At 40.2% G+C, this 15,518-nt stretch overlaps 1 protein-coding gene across 2 annotated transcripts in view; it reads left to right on the top strand.

The window, feature by feature from the left end:
- The window catches only part of LOC141132489 (protein diaphanous homolog 1-like), a 281,186-nt gene that overhangs the window by 154,404 nt on the left and 111,264 nt on the right, over positions 1-15,518 (top strand). For both annotated transcript variants that reach the window (XM_073620954.1, XM_073620953.1), the window contains 3 exons: positions 375-485; positions 1,806-1,924; positions 5,734-5,850. In XM_073620954.1, the coding sequence (XP_073477055.1) occupies positions 375-485; positions 1,806-1,924; positions 5,734-5,850 (347 nt within the window). The remainder of the gene's footprint in view (positions 1-374; positions 486-1,805; positions 1,925-5,733; positions 5,851-15,518) is intronic.

Genomic DNA, 15,518 nt, shown 5'->3' with positions numbered 1-15,518 from the left:
GGAAACAGGCTTTATTTTGCTCAAATATTGCTTTTCTTCTTTGGAGAGGTTTTGTTTTTTGTTTAACTTTAAGGGTGTAGTTGTACCCTTTTTACATAGTATTAGGATTGTTTTTGATTTTTTAAAGTTTCTCTCTTCCTTGTTGTTTTGGTTAAACTAAAAATTTGAGTGTTCCTTCAAAGGCAAGTTCCGCTTACCTCTGGATTTTATTAGTTAGTTGTTCCTGCATGCTGTGCAATCAAAACCTCACATTTCTTAAAACATGTATTTATCCTATAGACTTAAAAAGTGGTTACAAGTAAGAAAAAAAAATTTAAGGGATTAAAAAAAAATAAAAATCCATCCATCAGATGCCCTTTTGTTTTATTCCCTAGGTGAGCTGTATGCTGCTAATCAACGCCATGATCATCCAAGGTGATGAGCTGGATTTTCGTGTCCACATACGCAGTGAATTGATGCGTTCAGGACTCAGTAACTTGTTAAAGGTATGAAAATGCTTTCATGGTTTTCTTAGTATATTGGATATGGCATTTTAAATAGTAATGGTACATTTTTTACAGATTGTTTACATGTGTCTTGTGTATATTGAAAACAGGTCTACTAACCACCTTGCTTCTTTAGGCAAACTTCAGTACTTTTAGCTCTTGGTTCCTGCTTTATAATTCTGGTTCATGCTTCTGTATAGAGTGGCCACAGTTCAAGTGACACTGCATGCAAATATGAAATCACATAATTTAGTTCAGTAATGTATATTGAATGTTTTAAAATGCAGCTAGTAACTGAAATCTATCCTTGTTCTCTTCACACAATCCTCTGCACAGCTGAAGTCCAACATAATCTAATCATGACATAAGCTTGGTCAATTCAAAACGATCAAGTGAATGAGGAAGAAATACCCTCAGTGACACCCACATATCAAAATTGTCGGTTGGTGTGGAGCTAAAAGCAGCTGAAGTTTTACACATTTGCAGCAATTGTTGACCTTGACCCCCTGTGATTATTGGCCTCACTAACCATTAGGTTGACCTTTTCAGTATAGGAAAATTTGGGATTTGCATACAGTTTTTAGCTGCCTATATCTCTGGATCTACTGGTAACTTTAATGTGGGGTTTTACTTGACTTTAGTGTATGTAAAGGCAAAACATTATTATTTTTAGTTTTGAATAACGCCAAGTGTGGTCTGAGTCCCTAATGCAGATGCGGACTAGTGCTCTAGTGACTAAGACTCCAATTCCTCTCATTTTGAGATTTCCTTGTGCTTCTTGCATCTCTAAGACAGGAAGCGAAAAAAAATTCTGATAGGTTTTTTAAACAGTTTCTTCAAAACTATTGTGTATGCCAGGTTTGAATTTGTTGGGTTTCTGAGATGTTTACCTTCTACTGGCAACAGGTGCTAGTTTTATAGAAGAACTCGGTTTGTTGTCTTGTGCAGTGCAAATATAATCTAAATTTTATATTTGGATGATATTTTCCATTATAATCCTATAGAGCTGTCCGCTTCCCATTGCTTTCAGTGGTGCTTCCTTCCACAGTTCATCACCGGGAACCCCTGCTGGGTCTCCCATATCTACATGCTAAACAGCCACCAGTGTGAGTGGGGCTCTACTGTTGCCCTTCCTGCTGTGATCATGAACTGATAGAACCCATTGAACATGTTACCCTTGTTGGCTTTGTATTGTCCTGAATGTCATTGAATATAAAATCTAACAAATATTTGTGAGTTTTATGTTTCTTGTGGAAATGTGATGTGCGAAAGCTTTATCTGACTACTAATCACGCATTTTTTTATTTATATTTTGTTAAGGAACTGGAAACTATAGAGAATGATGAACTGAAGTTACAGCTTGGTGTATTCATGGAGCACTCTGAATATGATGCTGACGACTTGCGTGGGCGTTTAGATGACATTAAAGTGGAGATGGAATATCCTTTTGCCATACATTCAAAAGCTTAGGATGCCGTTTTAAAAACTAAAGAGAACAGTGATACAATCCTCCAGTCAACGATAAGGGAAGGTTATATCTCCACCAGGGACAGGGGTCTTTTGGGAATGTTAACGAGAGACTTTGTTTAGGTGATTTTTTTTTCATCTTTTAAAGTATAAGTTGACCTTTACAAAAATATAATGTACATTTTTTTGCAGGTATAAAAAATATGCATTTATTTATTTATTTATTTTTTTTTATGAGCCTGTAAAGCATTGCACCCACAATTGGCAGATCTGTGTAGCTGTCTGCCCATACCTCCGATACGCGCAGGCAGTTACATTCTGACAGGAAGGCTCAATGAACTACTAGAGCATTCAACAGTGCACTGGTAATTCATTGAGAACTACAAGCTGACACTTGTAGTTTTCACATTCACAGAAATTTCTGGGTTGATTTATTAAAACTGCAGAGTGCAAGCATAAAACCAATCCGCTTCCAGGTTTTTTTGTCAAAGCTTAATTGAACAAGACGGACAGACGTTAGAAGCGGATTGGCTACTATGCACAGCTGCAGGGCTGGTGCATACCAATATGAACTTATCCTTTTAAGACCTTTACCACTGAGTGCTGTTGCATAGTATAGTAATCTTTTGACTCCTATAATTCAGTGATACAGAGTTCTTTTTTTCATCCTTTCTGACCACTGGCATGCCTTTTATTATGTGAATGTTCTCCTGATGAGTTGATCACTGGGGATTCAGGCTAGTACAATGTCAGTTGGAGATTTTGGTGTGAAAAAAGTCCTTGTTCCATATTTTCCCAGTATTAGTTTATCTAAAGATCAATCAACGCAATGCTTTTATCGGTCAGATGTCCCGGCTTGCATTCTGGGTCTGCACACCTGCTGAAGCCATTAAGAGGTCGTACTGCTTCACATATTGATCTATTTTTACATTATGGAGAATCCAGCCAAAGATGCTAAAGTAGCCAACAATCTTGCAGAATGCTCAGAGCTCCCAGGTGGACAGGAATTGCATAGGAAATATGGTAGGAGGACTTTACTGTGGATTATTCAAAACATGTAACAAGCCATGGGCTGATTCAGCCTTCCAGACTCTTCAGAAATATTTTGGGGTAAATATATCGTTTAATTTGCAACTTTAGATAACTGGATATGTGCATGAAACACAGAACTTTTTCAGACTTTGCTTTTGCATAACTTGCACCATTAAAAAAAAAATATATATATTTATTTAGAAGAAACAACGAGCGCACAAATACAACAGAACAGATTGGCAAAGAAAATACTAAATAAGCATGAACAAATGATGTTCATTCAGGTCTTTATTAAATCAAGCATATATAGACAGCTTTATCATCACACAAAATCGCTAATGTAAAACAAGTATTTTAAATTTATCCAACACAGTTGGATCAAGTGGAAGAAATACTGTAGTATATTCGCTATGGCACACTCATTGGATCTGTGTTTTAATAATGTTAAAACAGAACTATAACATTTACAATACGTTGATTATAGGGGTATTAACTAATGGGGAGCCATTTAGGTAAGATCTAAGGTCTAGTGTCTTTCACAGTTCAGCTTGCACCATTTACCACAGAGTGGCAGTACATACCTAGATAACATTTTCTGGTTCATAGATTACTGTATGTTACACATCTAGATTTGTCCTTTATGCAGTTGTAGAAAGAAAGTATGTGTAGGTGACTTCAAATTATAACTAAAGGCAAAACATTTTTTTTTAGTTTTGGATAGTGAAGAGGGACTAGAACACGTTTCAGTTTGTATTGCTGTCTGTGCCCCAGTCTAAAGAGATTCTAAATGCTCAAGGTTTTTTTTTTGCATTCTATGCAGAAAAGGTAAAAAAAGCTTCTGTGTGCAGCAGCCCCCTAATACTTATCTGACCCCCATTGCGATTCAGCGATGTGCACGAGATCCTCCGCTCTCTTGGGACTCTCCCTCCATTGGTTCCCGCTGCTGTCAGTCAGTGAGCACATGAGAAGAGAGCGGGGGTAGGACCAAGCAGCTGCTCTGTGTGTGAATGGACATGCAGAGCAGCAGCTTGGGAGCGAGCATGCTCTGGTGCCCCCACAGCAAGTCATTTACTCTGGGGGCACCTGGCAGGAGGGAGGGGCCAAGACCGTCGGTAGTGGACCAGAGAAGAGGGAGGATTTAGGCTGCTCTGTACCAAACGGCTGCTCAGAGCAGGTAAGTATAACATGTTTGTTATTTAAAAAAGAAAAAAAAGAAACCTTGCCTTTAAAGAAATTTACCCTCTCAATTTGCCCTGTTTACCATTATCGTTGAAAGCAAAAGAAAGTCACACATTTTGGGTTGTCCCCAGAAAAGCAATAGTGGGGAGATCTTCCAATAGGGACACTAGTTCTGGTGGCCTGTGACTCCCCAAGGAATTCCCTTAATTTGCAGGGATTTGATGTTACTTCCTGTTTTGGCTATGGGACAGGAAGTGAAGGAAAATCTCTGCAATGGGACACAGATATCAAGAAAAAAAATTGACAGAGGTTATAACCCACCATTACTCTATCCAAAATGAAATAATAAAAGGGTTGCCTATAGTTCTACTTTCAACACGAATACCAAAATTTTGACCATTCTTACCATCACACTTGTATATCATTTTTGGAAACCGCTCTCCAAAATCATGGATAGTAATATGGAGTTGAATCCATTTTGTCTTCACCATTCTGGGAAAGATTTTCATAAGATTTAAGAGTGTGTTGCATTTTGACCTAACAAACAAACAAAAAAGATTGTGAGGTCAGGTATTTGTATTTGAAGTTCTGGCTCCTTGTCGACATTCCAATTCACCCCCAAATTGTGCAGTGGGTTTTTAGATTAGAGGTCTGTTCAGCCACTCAAATTCCTCCGCACCACACTTGTCAAGCCATATGTATAAAGCTGAACTCGTACATAGGGGCACAGTCATGCTGGAACAAAGGAGGGCCTTTCCCAAACTGTTGCCACAAGGTTGGAATTGCACATTTGTCTAAAATGTCTTTGTATACTGTAGCAATAACAGCGCCATTCACTGGAAACACCTGAACTCAGTAGTTTGGAGGAATGTCCACTAACCTTTGACCATATAGTGTACCTGCACCTCTTTCTTTCTCATTCATCATTGGTTAGGTGTTCACTTGAATGAACAGTCTGCATGCATGGTGGCTTGATATGTTGAGTGTTTAATGGGTCTATCCCCAACAAGCAATCCATCTGTTACTTTACAGTTCACATCACAAAATGAATGGTAACAATTCCCTTGAATAAATGTGCCAGTAGACATAATTGGTGCCCAGTTCAGCCATTTTCAAGCACAGCTGTCGACGCCCTCATCTGTTCAGTGCCAGAGCAGATGGGAAACTAGTGCTCTGACAGATTAGTAACCCTTATGGGATGATGGTTTTAGTTTTGTTCTTGCAATTAAAGTTTTTGAACAAAAATATTGAACCTGCTGTGGCTGAACCCCTTCTAGAAATGCTAGCTTTCCTGACTGTCTGCTTCAGTACTGGAGTTGCTTACCTGGAACAAGTCTGTATATTAGAAAAGTCAAAAGGCATCATCTGTATACAGTACTTGTTAGGGGCTAGTGACGCAAAGTATTGAAGCAAGAAGAGGAGTATCGCAGCTAGACCACTAGTATTTTCAGAATGAGAATTCAAAAATGGTGTTCTATGTTTCCCCCCCAGACAGTTTTTTTTGATGAATGCTGAGATAACAAATGGAATCTATTACTTGGCTTGCTTTTTCCCTTAACATTGGTTTTACCGATATTCAAGAAGTCTTCCAGATTCTTATGAACACAGTGAAAGACTCCTCCGCAGAACAGCTGTTCCTCTCTATCCTGCAGCATCTCCTACTCATCCGAAATGACTATGATGCAAGGTAGGAAGCAATCACATTGACGCTGGAGGAGGAAATTTGTCTGCCAGCTTTATTTATCCAATGTGGAAGTTGAATAAAACTGACACAGGTGTGATTTTTATCTGACTTGGAGTATCAGTAGAATACTGAGAGTGACAAGGGAGCACATAGAAGATATAATGAAAATCATCTTTTACTTGACTTTTATAGATGTCACATTTTCAATGCAAATAGCTCTTAGGCTGTCATCTAGGAACTGCTGAGGATTCCTACCTGAATCTCCATTATGTCGGGCTATACACTGTATAGCTAGCTATATCTGCAGTGTTTTTCATTTCACCTTGACAGGCAGGACTGGTACTTGGAAACTTTTATGCAATTTCAGGTGACGTTATGTTTCAATGTGTTTATTGAATTTTTCAAGGTTTAAGGACAGTACATTAGACAGATGTGTCAGTTCATAGCGCCTGAGTACAGTAAACGATAGAATATCCATCCTTAACAGTGTCCTGTCATCATTCAAAACATTTTCAAACATAGAATCAGAGAAAGGCATCTATCTGGCACTCAACAGGGAGGACCAGTCAAAGTTAAGGCATATTTGTGACTAGCAGATGAAGTTAGAAATGGCTAGGAGAAATAAACAAAAAAGAAGAGGGGAAAAAAAAGCAAGATGAGATGGAGTGGAAAGATGGTGAGGGGGAGGAGAGGGAAGATATGAAAAAGAAAGGAGATGTAGGGAGGGGTGGGGTGGCACGATGTGGGGAGTATTGTATATTATTGATGACTGGAATAACAAGGGCCCGGATTAGACAGCTAGATTTGGATGTCGGTATGCGATCCAGGGGTCCCAGATTTTGCAAAATTTGGCTTGGTTATTAGCGAAGATGCTGTATAACTGTCCATTCACAAATATACTATCCATTTGGGATTCAACTTTAGAGCAGTGGGTGAATTGTTTTTTCCATGTCTGGCTATGGTCATTTTAGAAGCTAAAAGGACAAACTAAATACATTTGAACTGTCTTAGTAATACCAGGAGGTTTGAAATGCAATAATGCTAGCCAGGGGTCTCTAGAAAGGCGGATCCCCAAAAACATATGAAGTAGGGAAAAACTTAAGACCATAAGCAGTTTAACGTTGGGCAGCTCCGTCATATATGGAGGACATCACCAGGAGCCTGGCATCCTCTGAAACATAGGCCTGAATGTTCGGGAAACATGGGACAATCTTGGAGGTACCAGATATCTGGTAAGTGCCTTGTAAGCGGAGTCCAATGAAGTAACATTATTGGAGTAGGATGGGATAGTGGACCATGCTTAGTGTTTTTTTTTTTTTTTTGTATCATTTTTAGGCAATCCTCCCATCTGGCAATATAAGTATGTGTGGATGGAAAGGGCAGTCTCTTGATTTGGGAGTAGACCAAGGAAATGAGTTTGGATACTAGGTCATGTGTATGTCAGTTGGAATACTGGTTCTACAATGCCAGTCCCCCCTTTCCATATATGTTGATGTATTGGAAGTCCTCATGTCGCAACGTACCTGTAGCCCGGTTTTTGATCTGCTGTACTGGTAACATAGCAGAGAGTCATCCATGCTGTACCACACATCAGTGTGAAAAAACAAGGGAATATTAATGAGGAATTCAACCCATTAATTTAACGGTTTTCCAAAACTGTTACATTGAAGGCATGCAGTGAATAACTGTCCCAGTTGCTTGCGCTCTCAACTAAACTGTCAAGCCATCAAATAGATGCTGTCATAGCTGATTTCATGTGCAGTACCATGGCAACTGCAGACCTGAGGCTAAGATGGCAGTTTAATTGGTTCTAAAGGATAGGAGGGCTTAATTCCACTTTAAGATGTAAAAGGAAACAAAACTGGTTGGTGTGCCTACATACACAACTTACTGTAGGTATCTGAGTTCATGGACTACTTACAGTGATGGAAAAAAGTATTTGATTCCCTGCTGAATTTGTACGTTTGCCCACTGACAAATGATTGGTCTATAATTTTACTGGTAAGTTTATTTTAACAGTAAGAGACAGAATAACAACAAAAATACCCAGATAAACACATTTCCAAAAAGTTATAAATTGATTTGCATTTTAATGAGTGAAATAAGTATTTGATCCCCTATCAATCGGCAAGATTTCTGGCTCCCAGGTGTCTTCTATATAGGTAATGAGCTGAGATTAGGAGCACCCTCTGAGGCCTGGTTCACACCTATGCATTTTTAGTGTGTTTTCAGTTTTGCAGAAACACACTATGGTTCAATTAACATAAGAAAAAAGTAAAGTGCAGTGCTTGTGCCACAAATTGTGTATGAGTATTTGCAATATCTATAAAGTGAAAATGTGCAAAAAAAGTGTTAAAGTGGTATATATAAAATTAACATATATCAATCACTATATAAACCATGTGCCAATTAATAGATTAGCATATAGCAATCACTATATGAACAAGATCAGATATCCATATAAAAAAAATTCTAAAATAAGGTGCAATGATACGGTGAAAAGATTTAAAAAGTCCATAAAAGTGACTGAACAATCTTCATATAAATGATGTGACTTGATACAAATGCTTGACCTCGTGAGACCTGTCACCTCTAGTAAGATGGAAGGCTTACCGGATCACCAGCGACCCCCCCCCCCCCCCCCTTACTCAGGGAGGTCAAAAAACGCGAATTGGAGAATTGGATCACAGATCCCCACCATGGAACTCCAGATCACCTGGGCTTCCCAGATCCTCCATGGTGTCTCTTATCAGGAACCTCTGTGTCTCAGATGGTCAGTCACGGCAAGTATCCCAAGTGTTCAGTAAAAGTGCAAATCATGCAAAAAAAAAAAATAATACTCCAGATAGTGCAATATTGTCTCTTCAAAGGGTTTAATGGAGTAAAACAAGTTACAGTGCTATTTATGAACTCCAACGAGTCTCTAGCCTAAAATCAAGATAAAACAGAAGATTGCTTGCAAGTGAAAAAGATTCTGTATACAGACGTTTAAAAAGTGATCGCGCATGTGGTTCGTTTAACATGGTTTCCTATGGATGTAGTTCACATCTGTGCATTTTGTAGAGAGGGCCAGGGACTTCAATGGATGAAAAGCATGTATTGAAATATGCAAACTTCAACCTGCATAGGTGTGAATCATGCCTTAAAGGGAGTGCTCCTAATCTCAGCTTGTGAATCTGAATCAATCAGATCCCAATCTCTCCACCATGGCCAAGACCAAAGAGCTGTCCAAGGATGTCAGGGACAAGATTGTAGAGCTACACAAGGCTGGATTGGGCTACAAGACCAACGCCTAGCAGCTTGGTGAGAGGGTGACAACAGTTGGTGTGATTATTCTCATATGCAAGGAACACAAAATAACTGTTGATCTCCCTTGGCCTCCATGCAAGGTCTCACCTCATGACGTTTCAATGATCATGAGAACGGTGAGGAATCAGCCCAGAACTGCACGGAAGAATCTTCTCAATGATCTTAAGGCAGCTGGGACCATAGTCGCCAAGAAAACAATTGGTAACACACTATACCGTAAGTGACTGAAATCCTGCAGCGCCTGCAAGGCCCCCCTGCTCAAGAAACCACATGTACTGGCTCGTCTGAAGTTTGCTAATGAATGATTTTTATTATTCAGAGGACAACTGAGTGAAAGTGTTGTCAGATGAGACCAAAATTGAGCGCTTTGCCATCAACAACTCGCCGTGTTTTGGATCAGGAATGTTGCCTATGACCCCTAGACCACCATCCCCAACGTCAAACATGGAGGTGGAAACATTATGCTTTGGGAGTGATTTTCTGCTAAGGGGACATGACAACTTCACCGTATCAAAGAGAAGATGGACGGCGTCATGTACCATCAAATCTTGGGTGAGAACCTTCCTCTCCCAGCCAGGGCATTGAAAAAGGGTCGTGGATGGGTATTTTAGCATGACAATGACCCAAAACACACGCCCAAGGCAACAAAGGAGTGCCTCAAGAAGAAGCACATTAACCACATGCCCACTGGGCACTTGAACCCCTTTCCTAACCAGACCAATTTTCAGCTTTCAGTGGTCACATTTTGAATAACAATTTATCAGTCATGCAACACTGTACCCATATAAAATTTTTGTCCTTTTTTTTCACACAAATAGAGCTTTCTTTTGGTGGTATTTGATCACCTCTGGGTTTTTTATTTTTTGCGTTATAAATGAAAAAAGACTGAAAATTTGGTTAAAAAAGATGCATTTTTCTTCGTTTCCGTTATAAAATTTAGCACATTAGTAATTTTTCTTCTTAAACATTGCCCAAAATGTATACTGCTACATATCTTTGGTAAATATAACCCAAATCTGTGTAAATTATTTGGTCTGTGTGAAAGTTAGAGTCTACAAGCTATGGTGCTAGTCATTGAAAATTGATCACACCTGATGTACTGACGGCCTATCATGCCCTGACCTATCAGCCCTAACAAGCCAGGACGGTACAAAACGTATTTTTTTTTTTTTTACACAAAGTTGTCCATTTATAAGATATTTCTAACACATAGCATGTACATAGCAAAAATGACACCCCAAAATACATTCTGCTACTCCTGAGTATGGGGATACCACGTGTGAGACTTTTCCACAGCCTGGCCACACAGAGAGGCCCAACATGCAGGGAGCACCATCAGGGACATATATTTCGAATCTAATTTGACTACCTATTACACTTTTGTGTGGCACGGATGACCACTGATGTGGCAGGGATGATCACTGATTAGGCACGGATGATCATGAATGAGCCATGGATGGAGATGGATGAGCATGGATGGAGGGATGAGCCTTGAATGGAGACTGGATAGATGGGTGAGCCATGGATCAATGGGGATGGATGGATAGCGCGCGCATGCAGCATGCATGGAGCACACATGGAGGATGCATGTGCCATGGAGCATGGATGGACGGATGAGCCATGGATGGAGGACACATGGAGCATGGATGGATGAGACATGGTTGGAGCATGGATGGATGAATGAGACATGGATGGAGCATGTATGGAGGATGGATGGATGAGACATGGATGAAGCACGCATGAAAAATGGATGGATGGATGAGACATGGAGCACGCATGAAAAATGGATGGATGGATACAAGGATGGAGCATGGATGAGACATGAGTGGAGCATTGATGGTTGAATGATCCATGGCTGGGCACAGATCAGCGCTGTTGGAACTTCAGATCCAGACCCACATCGCTGCTGTACCCGGCTCTTCCCCTCTCCTCACATACTGTACCGATCGGCGAAAGGAGAGAGGAGGAGCCGAACCGGACAAGCTCCGGTTATGTTTACAAGTGATGACGCCGTCATTGGGCCCGGCGGTCATGGATATTCCCGGGTGCGCGCAGGAGTGCAATTCTGGGAGGACGTCATAGTACGTCCTCCCAGAGTTAAGTAGCCATCATTTGGCTATATCGCGGTTAAGTGGTTAAAGTAGTTGTTAACCCACTATATTATGATCATTCCATCCTCTGTTATATAATGCTATGTGCCCCTGGGCTGTATATAAAAAAAATGCCCATTATGCCGTATGTCAGAGCAGCTCCCAGTGCTCCTATGTGACTCCTCTGCTCTCTCCTCTGCCCAGCTGACCGCTATAGTGGGCGGGGCGGACACTGCGGCTGACGTCAGGAGGGGAGGAGAGAGGTCCGAGGAGTCGCATGACTGTCAGGAGATGCTCTGATATACTGTATAGTCGGCATCTTTTTATTCGATTATGGGGGAACACAGCGTTATAAAACAGAGGGGATGGCATGCTTATATTATGGATTTGATTGCACCAGGAGGGTAGGATTGTGGAGTGGACAGAGCTGACAGGCGGGGAGGGGGGAGGAGGACACAGGAGAGCAGAGCTGTGCATGACGGAGACACGTAAACTGATCACGGTGTCAGGGTTTAGCAGCCATAATATATGGCAGGATCAGCCATGTTTTTTAGGTGATACATGAGGCCAAATTACACAGCAGAAGCACTGTACTGTAAAACATGCTTTAAGAGAACAGGATCCATATTTGTTTTTTATTAATGAACACTTTAAGGTCCTGGAGTGGCTTAGCCAGTCTCCAGACCTTAATCCCATAGAAAATATGTGGAGGGAGCTGAGGGTACGAGTTGCCAAACGTCGTCCTCCAAACCTTAACTTGGAGAGCATGTGCAAAGAGGAGTGGGACAAAATGCCTTCTGAGATGTGTGCACACCTGGTGGCCAACTACAAGAAATGTCTGACCTCTGTGATTGCCACAAGGGTTTTGCCACCGAGTACTAAGTCATGTTTTGCCAAGGGGTCAGATACTTATTTCACTCATTAAAATGCAAATCAATTTATAACTTTTTTGAAATGCGCTTTTCTAGATATTTTTGTTCTGTTTCTCACTGCTAAAACATACCTACCATACTTACCATTAAAATTATAGACTGATCATTTTTATCAGTGGGCAAACGTACAAAATCAGCAGGGGATACAATACTTTTTTCCTCACTGTATGCTTAGGGCACTAACACACAGGTAGAGCAACAGTGATTAGTGTCAGATGGAGAGTCCAAGACGGTTAGCTGCTAGCAAGTCAGTGTGTAGAGTAGGGTCTAATTAAAATGGCAACCTAAAGTTTCAGTATTGCTCCATTGTTACTCCTTGTTCAGGAATTGATGACGTTTTTTCTTATTTTTTTAACAAATAGTTGTATATCTAGTTTAAACAAAATACACAATATATAAGGAGATACAAATAATTGGTTAGTAGATGTTAGATATGTACAGTATGTTACAAATCTTAGACTACTTACATTTACATTAATAACAATAAAAACACCAAATATGATCTATCCTAAATTTATTATCAAAATGTAAATACAATTTCTCTCCAAATAACAGTACAGATTGTGTGATAGCACAAGGAAATGGTACAACATTAAAAAAAAACACACAAAAAGAAAAATCAACAATATAAAGTAACAAACAGGCCTATTCAATGTACATCAGGCACTGATGTCCAAATATGGAGCATAACGTATGTGTAGGCAGCAATATATACATACAGTAGATTCTACATAATGATTTTCTTTAATAAAGGGGCTTGTTTTGTTTAAGAAAAGTACCTGCCAACCTGCAAGGTGATAGCATAATGTGCTGGTATGCACCGCATGACAGACTTGGCTATGAAATGGATCCCTTCAGCAGCATGCTGTCACTGCTGCCTGGACTTCCATCTTCACCTGGTCTTCCTTTTGGGTTTGTGGGCGTCCGAGATTTGAATAGCTAAGCCATCATGATGTCAGTCCCGCGCGTGAGTCGTGATCGCGGCGCAGTCAGTGTGCCCTCAATCTAGAGTGCAGTGCACCTGAGCTGGTGATGTCTCCAACTGCAGAATTTGTGAATATCTCCTAAACTGTGCACGTTTAGGAGATATTCATTGTACCAACAGGTAAGCTTAATATTAAGACAAGATATTAACCACTTCCCACCCTGCCACTGCACATAAACGGCCGGGTGGGCGCTCTCTCCTTCTGAGTGGACGTTCAGGAACATCCCTCAGAAGGAGGCGTATCACGTGCATGTGCCCGCGCAGCAGGGCGATCCCGATTTGCTCGTGTCACCCGGACACGGTGCATCTCCGATCAGCAGAAGGGCTCTGTGATTGGCACTCCTGATCACATGACGACCGTGTCCAATCACAGCCGTCATGTGATGTAAACAGAGAGCCGGTTGCTAGGCAATCGGCTCTCCTCTCCGCACACAGAAGTTGTCGGTGAGGAGAGCGGATCGCACACTGATTACCTGTGTAAAACGCACATGTACACATTGTAAAACACACATGTACACCCACACGTTCCCACATAGTAAAAACACCTGTCCCCCACAGATTTAACAGTAAAATCACATGTCCCAGTGATTATCGCTGTACATATGTCCGTGATCACTCGAACCAATTATACACTTAACGGGATTTTTTTTTTACCAAAGACATGTAGCAGAATACATTTTGGCTTAAATTTGTGACAAAATTTGATTTTATTGGATTTCTTTTAGAATAGAAAGAAGAAAATATTGTGTTTTTTCTTTTCCACATTTCCGCTCTTTTTTCGCTTATATCACAGCAAATAAAAAAACGGAGTTGTGAATGAATACCACCAAAAGAAAGCTCTATTTTGCGCACAAAATGATAAAAATTTTATTTGGGTACAGCGTAGCATGACCGCGCAATTGTCATTGAAAGTGCGAGAGTGCTGAAAGCTGAAAATTGGTCTGGGAAGGAAGGGGGTGAAAGTGCCCAGTATTGATGTGGTTAAATGGGACCAAATCCTAGAAACATGGAACACTGAGGGGAAAAATGGTAGTGCTTTAGGAACTTATTAAATAAAGGTATCACAGAGTGCATTCCAATTGGTAATAAATAAACCTGGGTGGGTAAACCAGAACGTAAAAAAAAATATTAGGAAAAAAGAAATAGCCTTTAAAAAGTATAAAGCTGAGGAGTCATTGTCAGCATTTTAACACTACAAGGAATGCAATAAGAAGTTGAACAGAATTGGGACAGCTAAAAAAAGAATATGAGAGACACATAGTGGAGGAGAACAAAAAAACAAAATCTGAAGAAATGTTTCAAATAACAGTAAAAAAAGCAAGGTCAGAACATATTGGCCCCATAAAGATTGATAAAGGGAAGCTGGTTACAAATGACAAGTAGAAGGCAACTGTACGAAATGGTTTCTTCTCCTGAGTTTTTACAAAGGAAAAAGAGGGGTAGAACAACCATGACTGTATTGTTAGTAACACATCTCAGGATGTACTCTTGTGGCTAACAGAAACCAGAGTCCAGAAAAGGCTAGATCACCAGCGCAAATCACCAGGACATTATGGCTTACACCCTTGTCCTCAGGTTATAGCCAGACCATTATTCCAATTCTTTATGGACAGCATACAGGTATGGTACCAGATGATTGGCGAAAAGCCCACATGGTACTAGTATTCAAAAAAGGGCAGACATTTTCCTGGAAACTACAGTTCTGTAAGCATTGATGGCATGTAAACTATTTGAGGGGGATAAGGGACCATATCCAAGAATTTTCTGATGAAAACGGTATCATTAGTAATCCGTATGGATTCACAAAGGGTCGTTCTTGCCAAACCAATCTGTTAACATTCTATGAAGAAGGGAGCCGTCATTGTGGGTGTGGTGTATCTGGATTTTGGAAAAGCATTTGATGCAGTTCCTCACAAACTCTTAATCTACAAACTGAGGTCTGTAGGTATAGACCATTGGGTTTGTTCTTGGATAGAAAACTGGTTACAGGGGTGTATACAAATGGTAGGGATAAATAACTAGAGGTGCACCGAATGGAAATTTTGGTACCGAAAATGCAGAATGCATTGGCCGAAAACCGAATATTACAGTTTAATAAAAAAAAAAATATATATATATATAATTGTATTATATTCGGCTTTTTGGTTCATATCATGATTTTAAATCAATATGAATTTATTGTCACCCATTATTGGCACCTTTCGTGCAAAAAAACCTCAAGAAAAATGTATCCGTTTAAATTCTATGTATGTCTTCACATTGGTCTGTTGCACTTCCTTTGTGGTTTTAAATATCTTGCTTGCTGCATTTTTGGTCAGTTAAAAAAAAATACCAAAAAACGCACCTCTCCGTTGA

The sequence above is a fragment of the Aquarana catesbeiana genome, linkage group LG03, assembly GCF_042186555.1.
Source record: "Aquarana catesbeiana isolate 2022-GZ linkage group LG03, ASM4218655v1, whole genome shotgun sequence".
Classification (NCBI taxonomy): domain Eukaryota; kingdom Metazoa; phylum Chordata; class Amphibia; order Anura; family Ranidae; genus Aquarana; species Aquarana catesbeiana.
The sequence above is the reverse complement of the archived record's forward strand: the minus strand, read 5'-3'. Positions and strand labels throughout refer to the sequence as shown.